Source organism: Lampetra fluviatilis, chromosome 44 (assembly GCF_964198595.1).
Source record: "Lampetra fluviatilis chromosome 44, kcLamFluv1.1, whole genome shotgun sequence".
Taxonomy (NCBI): Eukaryota; Metazoa; Chordata; class Hyperoartia; order Petromyzontiformes; family Petromyzontidae; genus Lampetra; species Lampetra fluviatilis.
Window position 1 is genome coordinate 4,331,251 of NC_136318.1, and position 19,506 is coordinate 4,350,756.

Sequence of the window (19,506 nt, forward strand, 5' to 3'; positions counted from 1 at the left end):
CTGGATGAAGGTCAAATTCCCAAACGGTCGTCAAACTCTCATGGCCCATGGGATTACAATAGATCTGCCTAGCGTCTCTTTACACACGAGTGTGTTTCACCGATCCGTCTCCACAGTGGACGAGCTGCATTTAGATTATTTGGCTGTTAGAAATTTCCACGTAAGCCACTTGGAGATTTTTAAAAGTAGTTTTTACTAAAAGTGCCAGGAATATTCTGAAAAAGAAGCTAATAGCTCAGTTGCATCCACTTTATTACGTCCATCCGCTCACCGACCTCACACCGCCACTACCAAAACCAAACCGCATCGCTAGAACCTCACGAGACCAATGCTCGACATCTCATCCACCACGAGTGGAAGATTAACAGATTGTGGCCAAGCAACCCAAACTGAGACCGCGTCAAGCCATAGGGTTTAAACCGTATTCTTGTACCAGGGAAATAAGAGTTTCCAGGTCCATGCCACGTACAGCCGTTTCAGTACGGGCAAAAACATGTTTTTGTCTATTTGTTTGTGTTTCTCCCTTGGGATGGGACTTTGCTGGTTTATCCAGGATGTTTTTGTTGCGCGTCGCCGCTTTAAGATGTTCTGTGTTCATATTTTGTTTGTTGCGGTTGCACCAGACTCAAAAGCCGCATGGCTCACAGGGCTACACCCAATAAATGAAACTTGAACTTGTAGGATGAACGTTGAAATTTAATTGAAAAGGGGCACCTGGGGTGACCAATAAGGTCTGAATTCGTCTGTACCAACGTAGGCCACACTGATAAGGGGTTGGCAGGTATGTGACCGATGCTCTCCCATAACATACGGAGAGGCCTTCCCCACCTAAAACAACAACTCACCATTCGTCAATAACCTTGTGGCCTTAAAATAACTAAAAAAAACGACATTTTGGGCAATGACTCTTGCCAGTCCCCCTATGTAACATGGCCGCCAATTCACATGCCTCCCTGATGACGTCACGCCCCTCCTACGACCCCTCCCCCCACCCCCCAATCCTCCACCCCCCACTCCTCCCCCCCACCCCTCCCCCGACGCCCCCCCCCCATCCCGCATAGACCCCCGAAGCTCCACGTCGCACGTTCCCGCGTCCGCCCTCCTCCCATTGGCTCACGCGGGAGGCACGTGACGGCGCCGTAGCCAATCGCGATGGCGAATCCGTTCACCACACCTCCACCCGCCACCCCTCCATCCCAGCGCCCCGTCCCCCCGCCCCTCGCCGCCACTCGAGTGAAGATTTGCGTCAAATCGCGACACTTTTTGATATAAAAATTTGTTTTTTTTTACGATTAAGACAAAACCCCAAACTAAAAACACAACTCGCGACCACCCCGTTAATAAGAAGGCGCGCGCTGACAGGTGACGCCATGGGGCTGACGATCTCCTCGCTCTTCACGAGGCTGCTCGGCAAGAAGCAGATGCGGATCCTGATGGGTGAGTGGCGGCGGCGGCGGCGAGCCCCGGGGGCCTCACTCGCACACAGCTCACAACACCTCAACCATAGCGCACTCACACACAGCTCCTACACACAGCTCACACGCACACACACACACCTCACTCACACACAGCTCACCCGTAGCTCACACACACACACACCTCGCCTATAGCTCGCACACCTCACACAGCTCACTCACATACAGCTCGCACACACCTCACCCACCCCACCCACACCACACACCTCACCTAGCTCACCCACAGCTCACCCACACACCTCACCGACATACTCGAACTCCCAGGCTGTAATTGTACTCATGGGCCTTTCATAGACCTCAGCCTATCATGAACAGAGCATCCTCGCACGCTCAAAGTTCCCCGTACACCTCGCCTCGGCGAGACCTCTCACAGCAGCCCCTCATCCTGTCAGTCGTCTCATAGCTGACGGTCCCGTAGAAGCCTCATTCTACCAAACTACATCAAAGCAACCTCAGCCTCCTCGACTCGTATCCTCTCAAAGCAGACACATGGCATCTAATGGTAGACCTCACCTCGACATATCCATAGCACTCGCATGCCGGACTTTGCATTCATAGTCGGGGAGATAGCACTGAACTTTTCAATCTCCACGCAGAATCGTAGCAGACGCGTGGTACACAGTCTCGCATAACACACTCTTGATATACACAACCTCCCATAGCAGCTTACAGCATCTCATACCACACTCTTGATGTAGACAACCTACTTACAGCCTCTCATACCATTCTTTACACACAGCCTCCCATAGCATCTTACAGCCTCTCATAATACTTTTCATAATTACAACCTCCCATAGTATCTTACAGCAGACCCACAGCCTCTCATAGCAAACTCTTCATACACACAACCTCCCATAGCATCTTCCAGCAGATCCACAGCCTCATAACACACTCTTGATACACACAACCTCTCATAGCATCTTCCAGCAGACCCACAGCCTCCTATAACAAACTCTTCATACACACAACCTCCCACAGTATCTTCCAGCATTCACATCCTCTCATAACAGCCCCCCATAGCATCTTCCAGCAGATCCACAGCCTCATAACACACTCTTGATACACACAACCTCCCATAGCATCTTCCAACAGACCCACAGCCTCATAACACACTCTTCATACACACAACCTCCCATAGCATCTTCCAGCAGATCCACAGCCTCACAACACACAACCTCCCATAGCATCTTACAGGAGATCCACAGCCTCATAACACACTCTTCATACACACAACCTCCCATAGCATCTTCCAGCAGATCCACAGCCTCTCACCGTGACTCCAAGAGGCGGGCGAGGTCTCGAGTGGAACTTGAATTACCACCGCCTCCAAAAGTCCTGGTGGACCCCCTCCTCTGGAGTCCCGGCACCCGAACGAGATGCCGGTCCCCACAGTTAACACGATGCCGTCACTTAATTAAGCAGATGCTAATTGACAGCAGCAGCAGCAAGCGGTGGCAGCCACCACGTTTCCCCGCCCTAATCGATTTCGAACGTAAACGACCACGTGCGTCTTCATCGTTATTCGTCAAGCAATCTATTGGTATCGATCTGTGCGCGTCGTATTTAATTGGTATGCAGCCGCTCGAGGCCGCTACAATTCACGACGAATGTTTCATATGAACTATTGATTAATCGCGTTGGAAGGAGATTCCTAACAGACTGTAGGGGCAAGCGATGTTAGGGAGCACCTATTAAGGCCGGAACGGAAGCACGTCATCACCACGCCCGGCCGCCTTTGTCTCCCCAGTGGCGGTGTTTACACACCGCACCAGGTACTCATTTCAGGCTGAGTCGACCTAGGGGAGGCCCAGGTCCGGTTCAAATAATCGTCACCGGCGTTGGCCGTGAGCGGGAATCGAACTCGGTTCGCCGGGTTCGTAGCGCAGCGTAGCGCTAACCACTACACCACCGCTCCCTAACCATGTGGTTGGGAAAAGGGAGAGTTTGTGATCAATTGGTTCGATTGAACCCGACCTGGCTTGATTGGTGGGCCACTTGCCTTTCCAATTAGAGATATATTAAATTACAACCCCCACACGTAAATGAGATCTCTCATTCGGACCAATTGTACGAAATGCTAAAACAGGATGTTGTAATTATCATCTGGCGAGCAAGTGGAATGACGTTTGAAGCTACGGTACTGGCATTTAAAACATAATCCGAATTGCAGATGTGCGTTTGCTTATTACAGATTTGTTTAACTCAACGTTTACTTAAGCAACATATATAATTAAACCGAACACACCTACTTGCTGCCCTGTTATTAGTTGAGATACTTTAACAATATGCTGAGAACTCTTTAGTAATTTCTCTCTATCGTGAACAATTGTGACTCGATTAAACAGAGTTTATTCGGAGAATAGAACAAAAATACTGTACAGTACATTCGTAATGAACACATAGCAATGTGCCCTTGTCTTTGCATAGGTGAGATAGAATGCTACACTAAAGATATTCTTCTTGTTTGGTCCAATCGACTGTATAAACATTCACTCGATTAAACAAGACCTGATCTCCCGTGTTAACCCACCCACAACAACACTCACTCACCTACTCACTCAGCCACACAATCACCCACCCACTCACCACACAATCGCCTACCCACTCACCACACTGCAGGTCACAACAACACTCACTCACCTACTCACTCAGCCACACAATCACCCACTCACCATTCACTCACCCACCCACTCACCACTCACTCACCCACTCACCACTCACTCACCTACTCACCACTCACTCGCCTACTCACTCAGCCACACAATCACCTACCCACTCACCACACTGCAGGTCACAACAACACTCACCTGCCTACCCACCTACCCACTCACTACACAGTCACCTACCCACTCACCACACTGCAGGTCACAACAACACTCACCTGCCCACACCATCACCCACCCACTCACCACACAATCACCTACCCACTCACCACACTGCAGGTCACAACAACACTCACCTGCCTACCCACCGACCCACTCACTACACAATCACCCACCCACTTGCCATACTGCAGGTCACTTCACTTCGCTCTGCTTCTTCCATCGCACCGCTCCGATCTGGAATTCTTTCCTCCCATCATCATCATTGTAATCGTCTCTTTTCTCCCCATTCTCACACAACCATGCTCAATTTAAGAAACGCATATAACGCTTATCTATCACACTTTCATTGCTGCTGTTTTTTGCTGGCCGCTTGGCGTTTTCGGGGCTCTATACGGACCGTACTCAGAAATCGTGGTTTAATAAAAAGAAACAAACCCAAAATCAACAGCAAAATAGCAAACGCAGTCATCAATCAGCTGCGCAGATTTCCCCCTCCCCCCAATAAAATTACGCACGCTCTTCAACCTACACTGCCCCAGCGTGATAGTTAATTCGGTTTAAACACCCCCCCCCCGCCTCACCAATCTCCTACAGCGGTGGGGAGGGGAATGCCTTCATCCAGTGGTGGACCGTAAATGATTTTGTTGATTAGAAACCTTTTCTAAACTTGCGCAACAGTAAATATTATTATTTACCCCACACTGAAAATCCCACCCACGTGATGAAATTACCAGGCAGTCCCACCTCGGGAGGGCAGCAGCAGGAGGCGGCAGCAGTAGACAGTTGTCGACAGCAGTAAAACACAGCAGTGGGCAGCAGTAGTTAATGGCTTTGCACCCTTCCCAGTTGTATCTTAAAGCCCTTCCGTTCAGGGTCGACAACTACCGAGCCACTCACGAGGGGTGTGGTCGCGTCTTTGTGTGTGTGGTGCCCTCTTGGACCCCCACGCGATGCAGGGAGTGGAGACCACCACCACCTTCTTTTAACCCCCCCCCATCCTACACCATCCCCCTGCCGACAGGAAGTGTGAAACTCTACTTAGAGTAAATTCTTCGACTGTCCCGTTGACGGCGTCTTCTTGCCTTAACTAAACAATTTTTTTTTTACCAGGTAGGGCCCACCAGAGCTATACAGCTCTTTTTCAGAAGCGACCTGGCCACAAATGATAGCTCAACGAAGTGGCCCATCACGTGGAAATGTGGACATTTCTAGCAGCTAAATACTTTAAAACGCACGTTTCTAAATGTGGAGGGAAAAAACGAAGGATCTGGATAAAAAGCTACGCGACCACAGGGAGAATATGCAAACTACAAATATACAGCAGCAGGCATCAGGGTCCGGATCGAACCCATGACCTCCTGTATACCAGGCGAGGTAGTTAACATCTCGCCACCAAGATGCTCGTCCATATCCTTCTTGGCCTTGTCTCTCCGTCTCATCTTGGGTTCATCCCTCGGTCTCCTGCCCTGCACGTCCCGTCTGCAGAACTTTCCGTCGCACATCCTCAGAATCCTGTCATCCTCATCAGGATGTGCCCCCCACCACCTCGCTCACACCTCTTCTCATCTCGTCGTCCGATCGCTGCCAACTTCATAATTTTCCCCAATCTTCGCGTTTATAATTCTCTCTGCGTCTGTTTTTTTCCCCAAGGACCACATCCAAATTCTCATTCCGGCTCCGTGCAACATCTCTCTTCCTCCTCTCTCCTTCGCAGTGCCCAGCATTCGCACCCATGCGTCGTGCTCAGAGGAAATTCAGTCTCTGCTATCTATGTAAGCACGGGCTTAGATAGCAGACTCTCATAACAGACTAACAGTCTCACAGAGCAGACTCACAGAATTGCAGCAGAGTTTCACATAATTCCATAGAAGCCTCGTAACCTTACACAACACTCATAGCCTCGCATAACACACAAAACATAAAATCTCGCATCACTCAATGTGTTACACATAGCATGTCGGAGTCTTGCAGCAGACCGTTGCTTAGACTTATAGCTTCTCACAGCGGACTCATAACCTCTCTTAGAATTATATAGCAACCTCATAGCGTAGCATCCCCTCATAACAGACCGTCTTACATAGCACTTGTAGCTTTGTATAGCAGACTTTCATAACCTCTCGGCATCTTGCAGGAAACTAATTACCTTACCATAGACTCATAGAAGTGTATCACAGCCTGTCAGGGTTAGAGGTTGGAGCTCGGGTCGCGGTGTGGAATCTGTCACACTTCTGCCTGTCAGAGTCTCCCCGGGGTTATGTCAATAACCGTAGCAAATTACTTTACAGCACTGCACTTTGTTCAGACGCAATTACAGCTGCCTTCGGCTTCATGGGCACCACAACTGTCACTGCGGTTTAATATTTCATACCACAGAGCAGGATACACGTGGCATGGACTCGTTTACCTGTGATTAAAAATTTGTATCTTTTGAAGAGTCAGACCATGGTCCAATAAGTGTGTATAATGGCAATTTATTCACAACAAAAACACGCTGATTATAGCTCGTCCACCAGGGAGATGGAGCGATTGAATCGATTTGTACACGGGTGCTAGGTGGATTGTGGCATCGCAGGATCATGGGAGATGGCGGTGGATTGGGGAAGTCTTCACCGAGCAGTGGATTGACCGCGGCTGATGATTGTTTTAAACCCAAAATCCGTGTATACACAAACACACGCAGCGAGTGTGAACACGTGATATTCATCCCAATTGGAAAACGTCAGCTGGCAGATTTCAAACAGTGTCCATTGCTCCAGGGCTCAGTTTAGCCGTGGCTTGGCAGGGTAGCCAGGTAACACAGGGTAACTGGCTTATACTGGGTACGTGGGGCCAGAGGCTTACCCAGGGTCACATAATAATATTATCAACATGTAACAGAGCGCCGCACAGTACAAGCTCGCTCGCACAGAGAGAGAACGACTCAGAGGTGCGAGGAGGAACCGCTAAACAAGCGGAAAAGCAGCAACAGCCAGGCAGTGTGAGCCGGTGCCAATCTCCCCACTCTCCAAGCTCTGCGGTGCTTTATATATTAAGTTGTTATCAACCGATGAATGAGTGTTTATGCATGTGACCGGAGTGTTGTAGGCCCCGGTGTTATTTGCGATACTGTATTTAATCGCCTCATTCTCTCTTGAGGGTCGTTGCCCGATTGGGCGTGAACTCTGCCGCTAATCTGAGGCAAGTTACCGACCAATATGTCACATCTGATGATTCGCCAGCGAACAGGGCAATATCGCAAACTTTGTCCGATTGCCCGCCCCTCGAGCGATGTCAGGAAACGCGCGACACGAGGTGACGGATGAAGCCGCCGTCAAATGCAATTCTCCTTCTGCGTGGCCGAGCCCGGCTCCTCCGCGTTGCTCCGTGCGCATCGCTCTAACGAGGTCGCGGCGGCGCCCGCGGTTCCACCAGGCTCCTCCGTAAGCGCGAAACAATTAGTCGATTTAAATCAACATCTTGGTCTTTTTTTACTTTTTGTTGTTGTTGCAACGTCTTGGGGCTCTCTGGCAGGATCCTCTGACTATGTACAAAGCATGGATGAGTTTTGGATTTTCAAGGACAATGTCGGACCTTATTGGATTTTCACATAAGTTTATTTATGCACTAAACGTGTGGTAGTGTTGTATGCTCCACGGTTTTGGAGATAAATCTGAAACCAAAAAAAACTGCAGATACTCCAAAATAAATTCTCGGCATGAGATTTTCAAAAAATTTTTTTTAACGAATCTAAAAATCAGGAGGCTATCCTCAGTAGGAAGGTGCAGTTCCCTTTTGTTGATTGGTTCTCACTTGAGCTCTTTACCCAGTTGTGTATTTGCTATCCATCAGCAGAGTGCATGAAGAGGAGTATAGTGAGATGAGAGGAGAAAGGTAGGAGAGTGCATGGAGAAGACTAGAGTGAGATGAGAGGAGAAAGTGAGAAGAGTGTGTGTGGAGGGGAGTAGAGTGAGGTGAGACGGGAGAGCTAGGCAGGGGCGAGTCAATGGAGGATCTAGAAGGCGGTGAGTGTGTGATCTTGAAGTTGTTCCAATACTGGATTGTGAGCCAGCGGAGGGATTGAAGCATTGTGGTGATGATTGGAGATGCTACAGCAGTTCACAACTTAATGAACATAAATCCTTTTCGCCACTTGTAGTTCATGAGCACGACATACCCTGGCAGCAAAGGCTACAGACAGGGTTAAGGTTGGAGGTAATCGTCAGGGCTACCACCGATTTCGCTGCGGTGCTATTGTTCAAACGCGGCGATGGCAGCGGCGGTGGCGATTTGACACCGGCGTCCCCACCCGTAAAGGTCGCTCCGGTGATACGCAGGGAATTGCCGACCGGCGCGGCTAAACCAACGGGCCACCGCGAGACACGTCACTGGCGCGAGGCACCGATGCGGTCGTGGTGGTCTTTATAATAAAATATAAAAAACATGAAGATAAAAGATTTACTCAATTCCATGGAGGATGCGTGGGTGACGGGCGCGCGGGTGACGGGTGCTGTGTGATGCGAGATCGCCCCGGGGATCTTTACAGCCACCACCGCCGCTGCCACTGCGGCCGTGGTTGTTGTTCAGATGGCGGTGTGGCTTTTCTGCCACTGTTTTTAACGCTTTTACAACTATTGCCCTCTTCCGTACTGCCAAATAAAGAAGCAACTGTTCGAGATTCAGTTGGAAGTGATATCGCCACTCGGTCGCTTTTGTCTGAGATTCGGGAATAAATTGTGGAGTGCTTTGATGTTGTCTTGCCGGCCGAGTTGCCCTTGAAAAAGAGCTTCTTAGCTCAGTGGGCTTTCCTCGGAAAATAAACTTATGATTTTGAATTGCTGACCTGTCCCGTCCCCGGTTTGGTGATTGTAGCCACGGTCGTCCACCAGAGGAGAGAGTCTTTTATTCTCCACTTGCACATTAGGTGTCCGCATCTGCCATGCTTTGTGCGGATCCAAAGAAGGTTCACAGAGTTAATGAGTTACAGACAGACAGACGGTAAACTCTGCGTTGCAGCCAAATCAGGCGAGAGTGCAAACATTCTCATAAATATGATCCAATATAAACTACATTTTAGTATAAACGATGCGTTGCTATTATTTTTTGCTCAATAGGAAAATGGCCAAACTGATCGGAGGGTTGCCCAAAACTTTGCGATTGAACTCGCGCGAAAAGGACCGGTCTGAAAAGGGTGTTATGCGTGACATCGTCCCACGACATTATCTCGCTCGTGACCTCGTCTCCCCTTTCCCGTGCATTCATACGTCATCATCGCGTTGCGCGTCGGCACGTTGGGAGGGCCGTTGTGAAGTCCGTGCGTGTCCCGTGTGTCGTTTCTCACAGTTGGCCTTGACGCTGCCGGAAAGACGACGATCCTGTACAAGCTGAAGCTGGGAGAGATCGTGACCACCATCCCCACCATCGGTACGCACGCAACACCCCGCTCCCCCACCCCCCACTCCGCAGCCTCTTCGCTTCTCCTAGGTTTGACCATACTTCACCACGCTGGCAAGCCAGTGCGGCTTGGTGACGGCAGGCAGAGTGTGTGGACATGCCAGTGGCATAGAAGTACGGCCACTGCTCTGCCTTTCCAAGGAGGGTATTTGACCATACTTCACCGCGTTGGGCAAGATGGCTTTGTGAAGGCAGGTAGCATAGACGCGGGATTTTTGCAGCATCGCCATCTGTTGACAAGGCAGCACCACGAACAACAAAGCGCTACCGAGTCCTCAAGACTTGTTACAGGAGGGTCCTGCGTTGAGATGTTTGTCCAGTTCCTTTCAGCGCAGCGCGCTCCGGCGTGATGTCGGGTTGGAGCGCGTGTCGTGAGGCACGGCGTCTGACGTTTCGCTCCCAAGTGCTGGGAGCTTCAGCACCGGAATCCAGGTGCCGATTACTTCCGTAATCGGGGTTTGGCAATCAAACCCAGATTCCCAGCGATGCCATCTCAGTGACAAACCCTGTCCATCAGCCACTTCATCTCAGAGACACTCATCGCCAGTGCTCAAACCTGGGAGGTGCCACCTCACTGCATTTACAGCTGCATGGTGCTGATTTTATCCGGAACTGAATTAGGCTCCCAGCCCGGCGGTGGTGGCTACGCATGTGGCCTGTAATCCAGCACTGTGGAGGCGGCAAGGGTTGGTGGATTGCACAGATGTTGCGGTGCTGCCTTCCTCGTGAGCGTCGTGTTGTGTGTATGGGATAGAGTGTTTCCCGCTCGCTCATACACGTGGGCTTTCTCGGGGTGCTCCAGTTTTCCTCTCACATGTGAACGCTCATTAATCGGCCGATAACACCTTAATATATAGAGGACCGCAGAACTTGGGCAATTGTCGGCGCCAGCTCACCGCGTGGCATCGGCGTCTCCCGCTGGTCTGCGGTTCCTCCTCACACCTCTCGATTCGCCCTCTCTCTGCGAGAGCGAGCGGCGTCTCCCATGCGGCGACGGTGCAGCAGAGCCGTGAGAACCTCCCATCTACGTGGTCCTTCTTGCCGCGTGTGGCGCCTGGGAACCGTTCGACTTGGAATAGTGACGAGCGAAGGGTCCCATGTGCGGCCCACATGTTGTGGTTTACTTGGCCCGACGGCAACCTGCCTCCCAACCGCAAAGTGGTTCAGGGTCACGTGATCAGTTGTGGACCTCGTAGCAGCTCACAAACGACAATGATATATATATTCTAGATTTGAAGCTTTCGTGACTGCAAGGATTCATATTCTTAGGTTTTTTTCGGTAAAGTCACGTAGGTAAAACATTTAAAATCGAAACGTCGTGATTTGTATTTTTATTTTACTTTTATTAATTTCAATTAAAAAAATTTTACCTACGTGACTTTATCGAAAAAACCTAAGGATATATATATTTTTACAGAATTAAAATAAATAACCTTACTGAATCTTAATTCTCATTTAGGAGGGTCCTCGGTACATTGGGACGTTTTGGCAAATTCCTTAATGGCAACTGGAGCACTGCTGGGAAGAATGTACATTCGTGTGAGTGCGAGAACGGGTGGAACAGGTTGTGAGTCGGCTACCTGCTTGCTGTGCTGCCTTGTGCTGGCCCCCTCGTCGTGGGGAGATATCCGCGTAGGCGTCCCCGACCGCCGCGTGATCGACGTTTAGTCAAGCACGTAAAAAACACAATTCCTCACCCGGCGCGTGAACGCACGTCACCGCCATCGCCACCGCGTATCGGCTGCACCGTGAAGATTCTTAACTGAGAGCCAGAAGGCGGCGGTACTTCCTGAACGGTCGAGTTTCTTGCATCTTGACGCGTAGGCGTAGGGCGGCACGGCGGTGGCGATGCAGTGGTGACGCTCGCGTCTCACAGCAAGAGGGGCCTGGGTTCGATTTCCTACTCAAGGCGTTTGTGCGTTCTACCCCCTCTACTACAGAGGTTTCATCCAGGTTCTCCAGTCTCTTCCCATAGCTGGTATTGATTGGCTGAACATCCCAATGCTGAAAAGTCACGTGCCAATTACTCATTTGGGATCACATGCAGCAGCAGGAACATCGCCCCCCCAACGACTGTGAAAATTTGGCAGGACCCTCCTGCAAAGTTTTTAAACACGAATAATGAAATTATAATAAAGAACTGCTCCACCACGCTCAGCTGCGAAGAGCGGTTGAGGCGATGAAAGTGTTGGGAGTAGGGGAGTCGTGCACAGGATTCCTAGAGTTTCCTGCGTAACCAGAGCCCCGATCTCACACTCGTCGGTACCACCTGAGGTGGCAATTTCACCTTTGCGGTTCCGATGCGCTAACCCACTTGAATGAGTGGGGTTATGAAACAATTCACGCTGAACTGGCGGTGTAACTAAATCGGGACGGCTAGAGCAGTGGTTCTTAACCTGGGGTGCGAGATGCCCTTTCTCAGAACCAAATGGGGTGCAGGCTGCAGTCAAGGTTAAGAACCACTGGGCGAGAGATTTGCTACATTAGTTGGGACCGATTTCTGCCCTGGTCCGTGGACTATTAGGTACGAGGAGCATTTCTTACGTCGACCTTTTTCCTCCGCGCACTTCTCTTGGGGCATCTGCGTGAGCTGCGGTGAGGGAAATCTCACCTGGTCTGGTCTCTCTCATCAACAAGTCAAAACGACTTCCTGTTCCAATTAGCACCAAGGCGTCGGCGCTCATCTCCTGTGTTGTACAGTCCTGCAGAGCCAGTGGTGGAAATTCCCCATTCCTATGGCGGGGCCAGGTATATCCATTGAAGAACTGCTGTTGACTTCCCCCCGCAAAGTGGCTACTCAATTCATCGACCCCGGAGGGAGGGATGATGGGATGGGCTGAGCCAACCAGGATTTGAACTGCCAGCTCTTGGTAACAAGAAAATCAGAGTCGTTAGAACTATTTCAGTCCGTCTTGAAAGCTCACTTCTTTAAACTGGCCTTAACACCCCCCTAGTTCTGACCGTTTGACTTGCAGGTTCTGTTAATTTCCTGCTTTCCATACACGGTAGGCGCATTGGGATCTATGGATGAAATGAGCCAATTTACAAACGTAAATCGTAATTATTGTTAACATCTGGTTAACATCTCGGCGCGTTCAGTACAGGTGGCAAGATTAATGGAACCTCCGTACCAGGTGGAGTGGTGAGATGTTTACTATCTCGCCTAGTATACAGGTCGTGGGTTTCATCTCGAACCAGACGCCTGTATATTTGGAGTTTGCGTGTCGTGTGGATTTTTCTCCGGATCCTCTGGTTTTTCTCTCCACATTTAGAATCCACGTGCGTTTTAGCGTATTTGGCTGCTACTACATTTCCACGTGATAAGCCACTTCGGTGAGCTATCATTTGTGGCCAGGCTGCTTCTGAAAAAGAGTTTCTAGCTCAGTGTGCCTTACCTGGTTAAAAGAAAAACAAAAAAATATATAATTATAAGCAGACGCCGCCACCGCCTGTAAAATCATCCGAGTCGGTCCCCTGCCCTCCTGCCCTCACCACGCGAACGCCGTGTCCCCCGGCGGCGCAGGCTTCAACGTGGAGACGGTGGAGTACAAGAACATCTGCTTCACTGTGTGGGACGTCGGAGGGCAGGACAAGATCCGGCCCCTGTGGAGGCACTACTTCCAGAACACGCAGGTCAGCAGGCACGGCGACCCGAGTCCGATTCCTGCTCATGGCCAACACCAGTGACGATTATCTGAACCAGTTCTGGGCCTCCTCTGGGTCGACTCAGCTTCAAATAAGTACCTGGTGCGGTGTGTGAATATCGTCACTGGAGAGACAAAGGCGGCCAGGCGTGGTGCTGGCCACCCACCCCCTCGAGTGCTGTGCTCGCCTTCATAGGTGCTCGCTAAGAGCAGTTGCCCCAAAAAGTATGTTAAGGCTATAAGGGGGATCTTTATCTTTGTAAATGTGTGTGAAGGTAGTATGCTCTCCCCCCTGTTCTGCAGTCTGAGTGTGTGAGTGAGTGGAGTTTGTATGTTCTCCGTCTGTTCTGCAGTGAGAGAGTGCAGTTTGTATGTTCTCTCCCTGTTCTGCATGGGTTTCCTCCAGATTCTCCAGATTCCTCGCACAGCTCAAGCATCGCACAATGTAACCGATATTAGCCAAACCGCATTCAAATGCTGCAAAAAAAATCCATTCCTCAGTTGGCTGACTTCAATTATCACCACAGTGTGGTGTTATAATAATGTAATAAATAATTTGGCGGTTGTATCACGCGCAAGATTGCGTTCACTGTTAAGAGAGAGAGCGAGAGGGGTGATTCAGAGGTGGCGGGAAATCACCGACCAGCGCAAATGTCGGCACCGGCTGCCAAAATTTACTCAAACTCTGTGGGCCTACATTGGGTTGTTTTCCTTCGGTAACGAGTGGTCTATACGCGTGGTAGTACCCCGGAGAAAATCCACGCATGCCAGAGGGGGAAATGCTCCATCCCTGTATGGATGAAGTACAGATGGAGATAAAATCCATTAGCTGTACTCGGGTTAATCTATAAATCGGGAGCAGCGGTGGCGGCAGAGACGGACCGCGGTTCATTTTAGCGCCGAGTTATTTTGGAGTTTGCGCTCGGATATCGCCGCCTTCCCGGCGGTGTGGCTCGTTTGCCGGGAATCGAACACGGCACGCTAACCTCTGCGCGTGTTGCGTGTGCGCGCCTGCACAGGGCTTGATATTCGTTGTTGACAGCAACGATCGCGAGAGGACGCAGGAGGCCGCCGAGGAGCTGCAGAAAATGGTGAGGGCCCCCGTTATTCCCTTCCGCTGACAAAACCTGGAATCCGGCAGGGAAGAACGGCCGCACGCACGCCTTCCATTGTCGCGCGTGATGACATCGTGTCGTCGAGCCGATTGGAACGCCACACGTTAACGTCGCCCATCAAACAAGCGCACGTCAGAATTCGTTGTGGAATCTGTGCATGACGCGTGGCTTTTCTTCCCCAGGTGACGTCGCGTGCGTGACGTCATCTCGTGGTTACGTCACGGCCTTGGCCGACGAGACTTATCATTGAAGCGTGGGCGCAATGGAGTACGGGGGACCTTGTTTGCGTTGTGTTCTAAGCTGCCCAGGCTAAACCGAATCCAATCGCACGGTCGACTGGCGGTGGTGGCGGTGGCCGCGGTGACGCGGCTGTTGATTTACTGCCATTGTTGTGCCGTCTCTGCTACCGCCACCGCCGCCTCGGCTAGCCCGATGTTGTGACCGCAGTTGCCGTTGGCGCTGGTTGGCACGGGGCCGGCAACGGATCGATGTTGAGAGGCAGCCAGAGGCGGGGGGGCGGCTTCTCGAACAGCCTCCCATCCCAAAGATCACGCAGGCTGAATCCTGGTCAGCCTCCGAGGCTTGAGCGGGCCGTTTGTAGGTGGGCGCGGCTGGTCGATACTAAACTCAACTTTCTATTTGAGCCATATAGCTCTGTTTCAGAAGTGACCTGGCCACATAAGATGGCTCTAAGTGGCTTATCATGTGGACATTTCTAGCAGCCATATACTCCGAAGGAAAAATCCATGCCACCACGGGGAGAACATGCAAACTCCAAATATACAGGTGAATCCACGACCTTCTGCATACCAGGAGAGGTGGTTAACATCTCACTACCGCGACATGCAAACTCCAAATATACAGGCGAATCTACTACCTGCATACCAGGAGAGGTAGTTAACATATCACTACCGCGACATGCAAACTCCAAATATACAGGCGAATCTACGACCTCCTGCATACCACGAGAGGTAGTTAACATCTCGCTACCGCGGCGAGATGTTAACGATAGGCGGGGGTCGCCCGCGTGCATAGAAGCTGACGCCGTATTTCCAGACTCGCCGCCCGCGCATCGGCTGCCATCCGCTTTGTGCTCCCACAATGGGAGGCTCTGCGCTCTTCACTGTCAACTCTGGCACCCGGTGGCGCTATTTATTTGACTTAGAAGCCGGGATTTGTGTTCACACGGTGCCTCGAGTCAGGGAGAGGAAGGATAAAGCAATCGCTGCTGCTGTTGCCGCACAGCTGCCAGGAGTAGATTATCGGGAGTTGAATAGTGAATTGCGCGATTGTAATGTTGAATTTGCATCACTGGCTCTGCAGGGCCGTAAACGGGTGGATGGGCACCAATACCCCGATGCTCATTTGAGCGAGAAGTCTTCCTGGCTTACGAGTGACCCTAGCGCCCTGTCCTTGTCACACAAAACAAGAGTGACAACGCTACGCGCCGAGTCTGTCCTGCGTTTAGCACGATCACCGTTTTGTGAATGGACTCATCTTCATCATAATCATCAGCTGGATGAAGGCTTCTACCCCAAGCCCATCACCATGTCTTCCGGAATAATAATAAATGTCATTGTTATGAAGTAGGAGATCGGCTGCTCGCATGGCGAGCAGGTGCTTTGGATGGATGATAACATCACGGGGTCGTGAGAGGCGGTGACGGCTTGGGGCCTGGCCTTCATCCAGCAGTGGATTGTTCTTGACAGTGGATCGAGTCCGGTTGACGGGAGCAGAGCGATGAAGGATGAGGGATCGTTAGTTGAATGTAAGAGAGACGAGATGTCGTGTTTGACTCGGGAGAGCGGATGCGCACATCCGTGCTGAACTGGTGTTTCGACAGCGTCAACGCAAACTCGGTTACACGCATGGAGTCCCATGGGGGAAAAATTCCCCCCTCCCCACCCCCGCCAAGTCGAGACATTCACACGCAGACTGACGTCCGGGTGACGATGCAACGTTGAGAAAACCCCAGCAAATCTAAATAACGACGAGTGTGCGCTGCACGATACGCGTAGAGTTGCGGGGTGCGGTATACAGTGTGCGGGATACGGTGTGGTGTGCGGTATACGGTGTGGTGTGCGGGGTACGGTGTGGTGTGCGGGGTACGGTGTGGTGTGCGGTATACGGTGTGGTGTGCGGTATACGGTGTGGTGTGCGGGATACGGTGTGGTGTGTGGGGTATGCCTTGGACGCAGAGTCCGGCTTGCTTAAGTGAATGCTGGTCAATGTGCCTGACGTTCTAGGCAGAATGAGATTCTCTGTTATTTTAACACAGTGGTGAATGGTAGCGCTTGCATTGGCCGCAGAAGTCACTTGAGAACCCCTCTCGCGTCTCCCCTTGTTCTCCATCTCATTTCTCCTCCACGCACCCACAGCTGCAAGAGGATGAGCTGAGGAGTGCGGTGCTGCTGGTGTTTGCGAACAAGCAGGATCTCCCCAATGCCATGACCATCAGCGACCTCACCGAGAAGCTGGGCCTGCAGGGACTGCGCAACCGCACTGTGAGGAACCATCGTCGTCACCATCAACATCACCATCATCACCATCTTCATCGTCACCACCATCGCCACCGCCGTTGCCACCGTCTTTGTCACCACCATCATCATTACCGCCGTAGCCACCATCACCGTCATCACCACCTTCATCGTCGCCATCACCGTCATCACCACCTTCATCGTCGCTGTCGTCACCATCGCTCATCACCAAGTGCCATCGTTCTTGTTATCGCCGTCATGTGGCTCTGTTCACGAGCGCCACTCCCCCCCCCCCCCAACTCCCCACCTTGTTCCTACCAGTGGTACGTGCAGGCGACGTGCGCCACGCAGGGCAGCGGCCTCTACGAAGGACTCGACTGGCTCTCCAACGAGCTCTCCAAGCATTAGCACCGCCACTGCCGCACGGCACGACAAGCCAGCACGTCTCACGGCGCATCCCCTCGACTTGCTTGCTCTCTCTCTTTCTCTCATCTTAATTTAAGAGGCAAATAAATGTACGTACTCCCCACCCCCCCCCCCGAGACCGCCCCGCAATCGGGACGCGGTCACCGTCGGATTTAGTTGCGCGAGATTTTTCCTGTCGTGGTCGTTGGGCGGGCAGGCGTGTTAGTGGGAGCAGGGGGGGGGGGGGCGGCCCGCTGAGCGATGGGTGGCGCTTGCGTTGGCGTCGAGTGCGAGCGCAGGGCGTGTGCTCTCTGCGCTGTTGCACTGGACGTAAGTACAGGCGGCGATGGACATTTTCCTTTCGTAACTAATTATATATATCGTTCTTTACTTCCCCTATTGTGCTATCGGTGGGTGTAACGTGCTCACAGAATCTAAGAGCAGCGCAACCCCCCCCGTGTGAACGGAGCGGATACCCTCGAGCTCCAGCAGGAGAGATGTGGTCCACAGTAGAGGACAGCAACGTGAGCACGTGCACTGCGCGTGCGCTATAACCAACACGTGCAGTCCTCCAACGTTCACAACAGAATCTACGCACAGGGTGGGCGCATTCGAGGTTCTGCCGATTGAACGGACTGCGATGGAAAACTCCGGGTCGCGGCTCGAAGGGGGGCGGGGGGGGAACGTGTGACGCCACTCCTCGAGCGCTGCTCCCTCGGAAATTTCTCGAGCCCCGACTTGGCGGGGCGGCCGACGAACCGTCGCACGATCCTCTGAGGTGCCACTTCGCCATTGTCAGAAAACACAGGAAAACTACAAAAACCTTGCATTGCTTTCGCCCGGAGAGGACCGTTACCGTATTTATACAATGTGTCGCGCCCACCAGCCCGTCCTTTGCGGCAGTTCTGAACATCGTCGGGGGGAAGGCGGTGCCGGATTTGTGGTCTATAAACCGCTGCCTTCGGATCGGTAGCGACCAATGTTTGGCGCCGTCGCTGTGCCCGCCGTGGGTGGCGTGTCGCAGCCGGAGGTGAACGTGGTGGGGTCTGCTCGTTCCGTTGTCTGTGAATTACGGCATTCGCTGGATTATGAGGGCACGCTCATTTTCGCTGTTTTAAAGCAAGAGCTGGGGTGGTGGTGCTGCTGCGTTGTATTATCTGGGTCTGTGTGTTACTTCCCAGAGCGTCTTGTAATAGAGAATACGGTAGCATTGCCACCACCCCCCACCCCCGGCTTCCCACATGCAGAATAGATAGCTCGTTGCCCTGGAGGAAGCGAGGTAGCCACACGGACCGCCGACCCCCCTGCTGCTGGGTGACGAGGGCCTCTTCCACGGGGGTCGTTTGACCAATCTTCACCGCGCTGGTCGGTGTGAGCTGGTGTAGAGGCACCGATATTGGTTACCCCCCCCCCCCCCTTACAAGCATTTGTATTCTTCCTCCCCGCCCCCCCCCCCTTCTCAACGTCCTTTTCGGTTCTTTGTGATGAAGTAATCTCTCTTTGCATGTAAGTTTAACCTCCATGCAGTTTCAAATAAAACATTAATTTCAAGACGACTTTCCACGACGACTCGTGAAACTGCGGGCTCTACTTGCTTGCCGGCTGAGGCTGGCACTTGTCCGCCTGGTATCCTAATCTTGGACCTGACTGACGAACCTCGGTTTGGCAACTCCAGGCCCCACCTAACCCGGTCAGCGGCGGGAGGACGGGGGGGCGGTGTAGTTTTACCAGGGAGAAAACAAACATTTGTTTTGGTTTGCTGGGAGAACCAAGTAAACAAAGGGTTGTCGCCACCCGATATCTCTTTTGGGTTCGTCTCAATATCGGGAGGAATCGTTATAAGGCTTGGCTGGGAGTTGGTGGCGCGTGACGAATTGTGGTTGCTGCCTTTGCGAGAGCAATACTGGATGTGGTGTACCGGGTCCAGAAAAACCTCCGGGGCTGAAAATAAGCCCCGGGGGGGGGGGGAGGGGAACCAAATGAACATTTCATTTTACGGAAATCACCACGTGGTCGTTGAGTCCAACAAGATCTCCCCCTGCCCCACCAAGTGCCACCACCAGAGCGTCGGCTCCAGGAAATCAACCGAATCGACACGGAAACCTTCGCCGGTTTGGCAACCATGCTGACCGCCA

The 19,506-nt window shown here is 51.9% G+C and overlaps 1 protein-coding gene across 1 annotated transcript; it reads left to right on the plus strand.

The window, feature by feature from the left end:
• Positions 1-1,193: 1,193 nt before the first annotated feature.
• Positions 1,194-18,184, plus strand: ARF4 (ARF GTPase 4). Its single transcript, XM_078876515.1, has 6 exons — positions 1,194-1,437; positions 9,620-9,700; positions 13,254-13,363; positions 14,394-14,465; positions 16,868-16,993; positions 17,288-18,184. Exons 1-6 carry the CDS (start codon positions 1,371-1,373, stop codon positions 17,372-17,374), a joined length of 543 nt encoding a protein of 180 aa, XP_078732641.1. The 5' UTR covers positions 1,194-1,370; the 3' UTR covers positions 17,375-18,184.
• The last annotated feature ends 1,322 nt before the right edge of the window (positions 18,185-19,506 follow it).

What these genes read in the sequence shown, in the direction of transcription:
- ARF4 (XM_078876515.1), top strand. Translation starts at nt 1,371, where the DNA reads ATGGGGCTGACGATCTCCTCGCTCTTCACGAGGCTGCTCGGCAAGAAG. An exon ending in CCGAGGAGCTGCAGAAAATG is followed by an intron (nt 14,466 to 16,867) that starts GTGAGGGCCCCC and finishes ACGCACCCACAG; the next exon opens with CTGCAAGAGGATGAGCTGAG. An exon ending in AGGGACTGCGCAACCGCACT is followed by an intron (nt 16,994 to 17,287) that starts GTGAGGAACCAT and finishes TGTTCCTACCAG; the next exon opens with TGGTACGTGCAGGCGACGTG.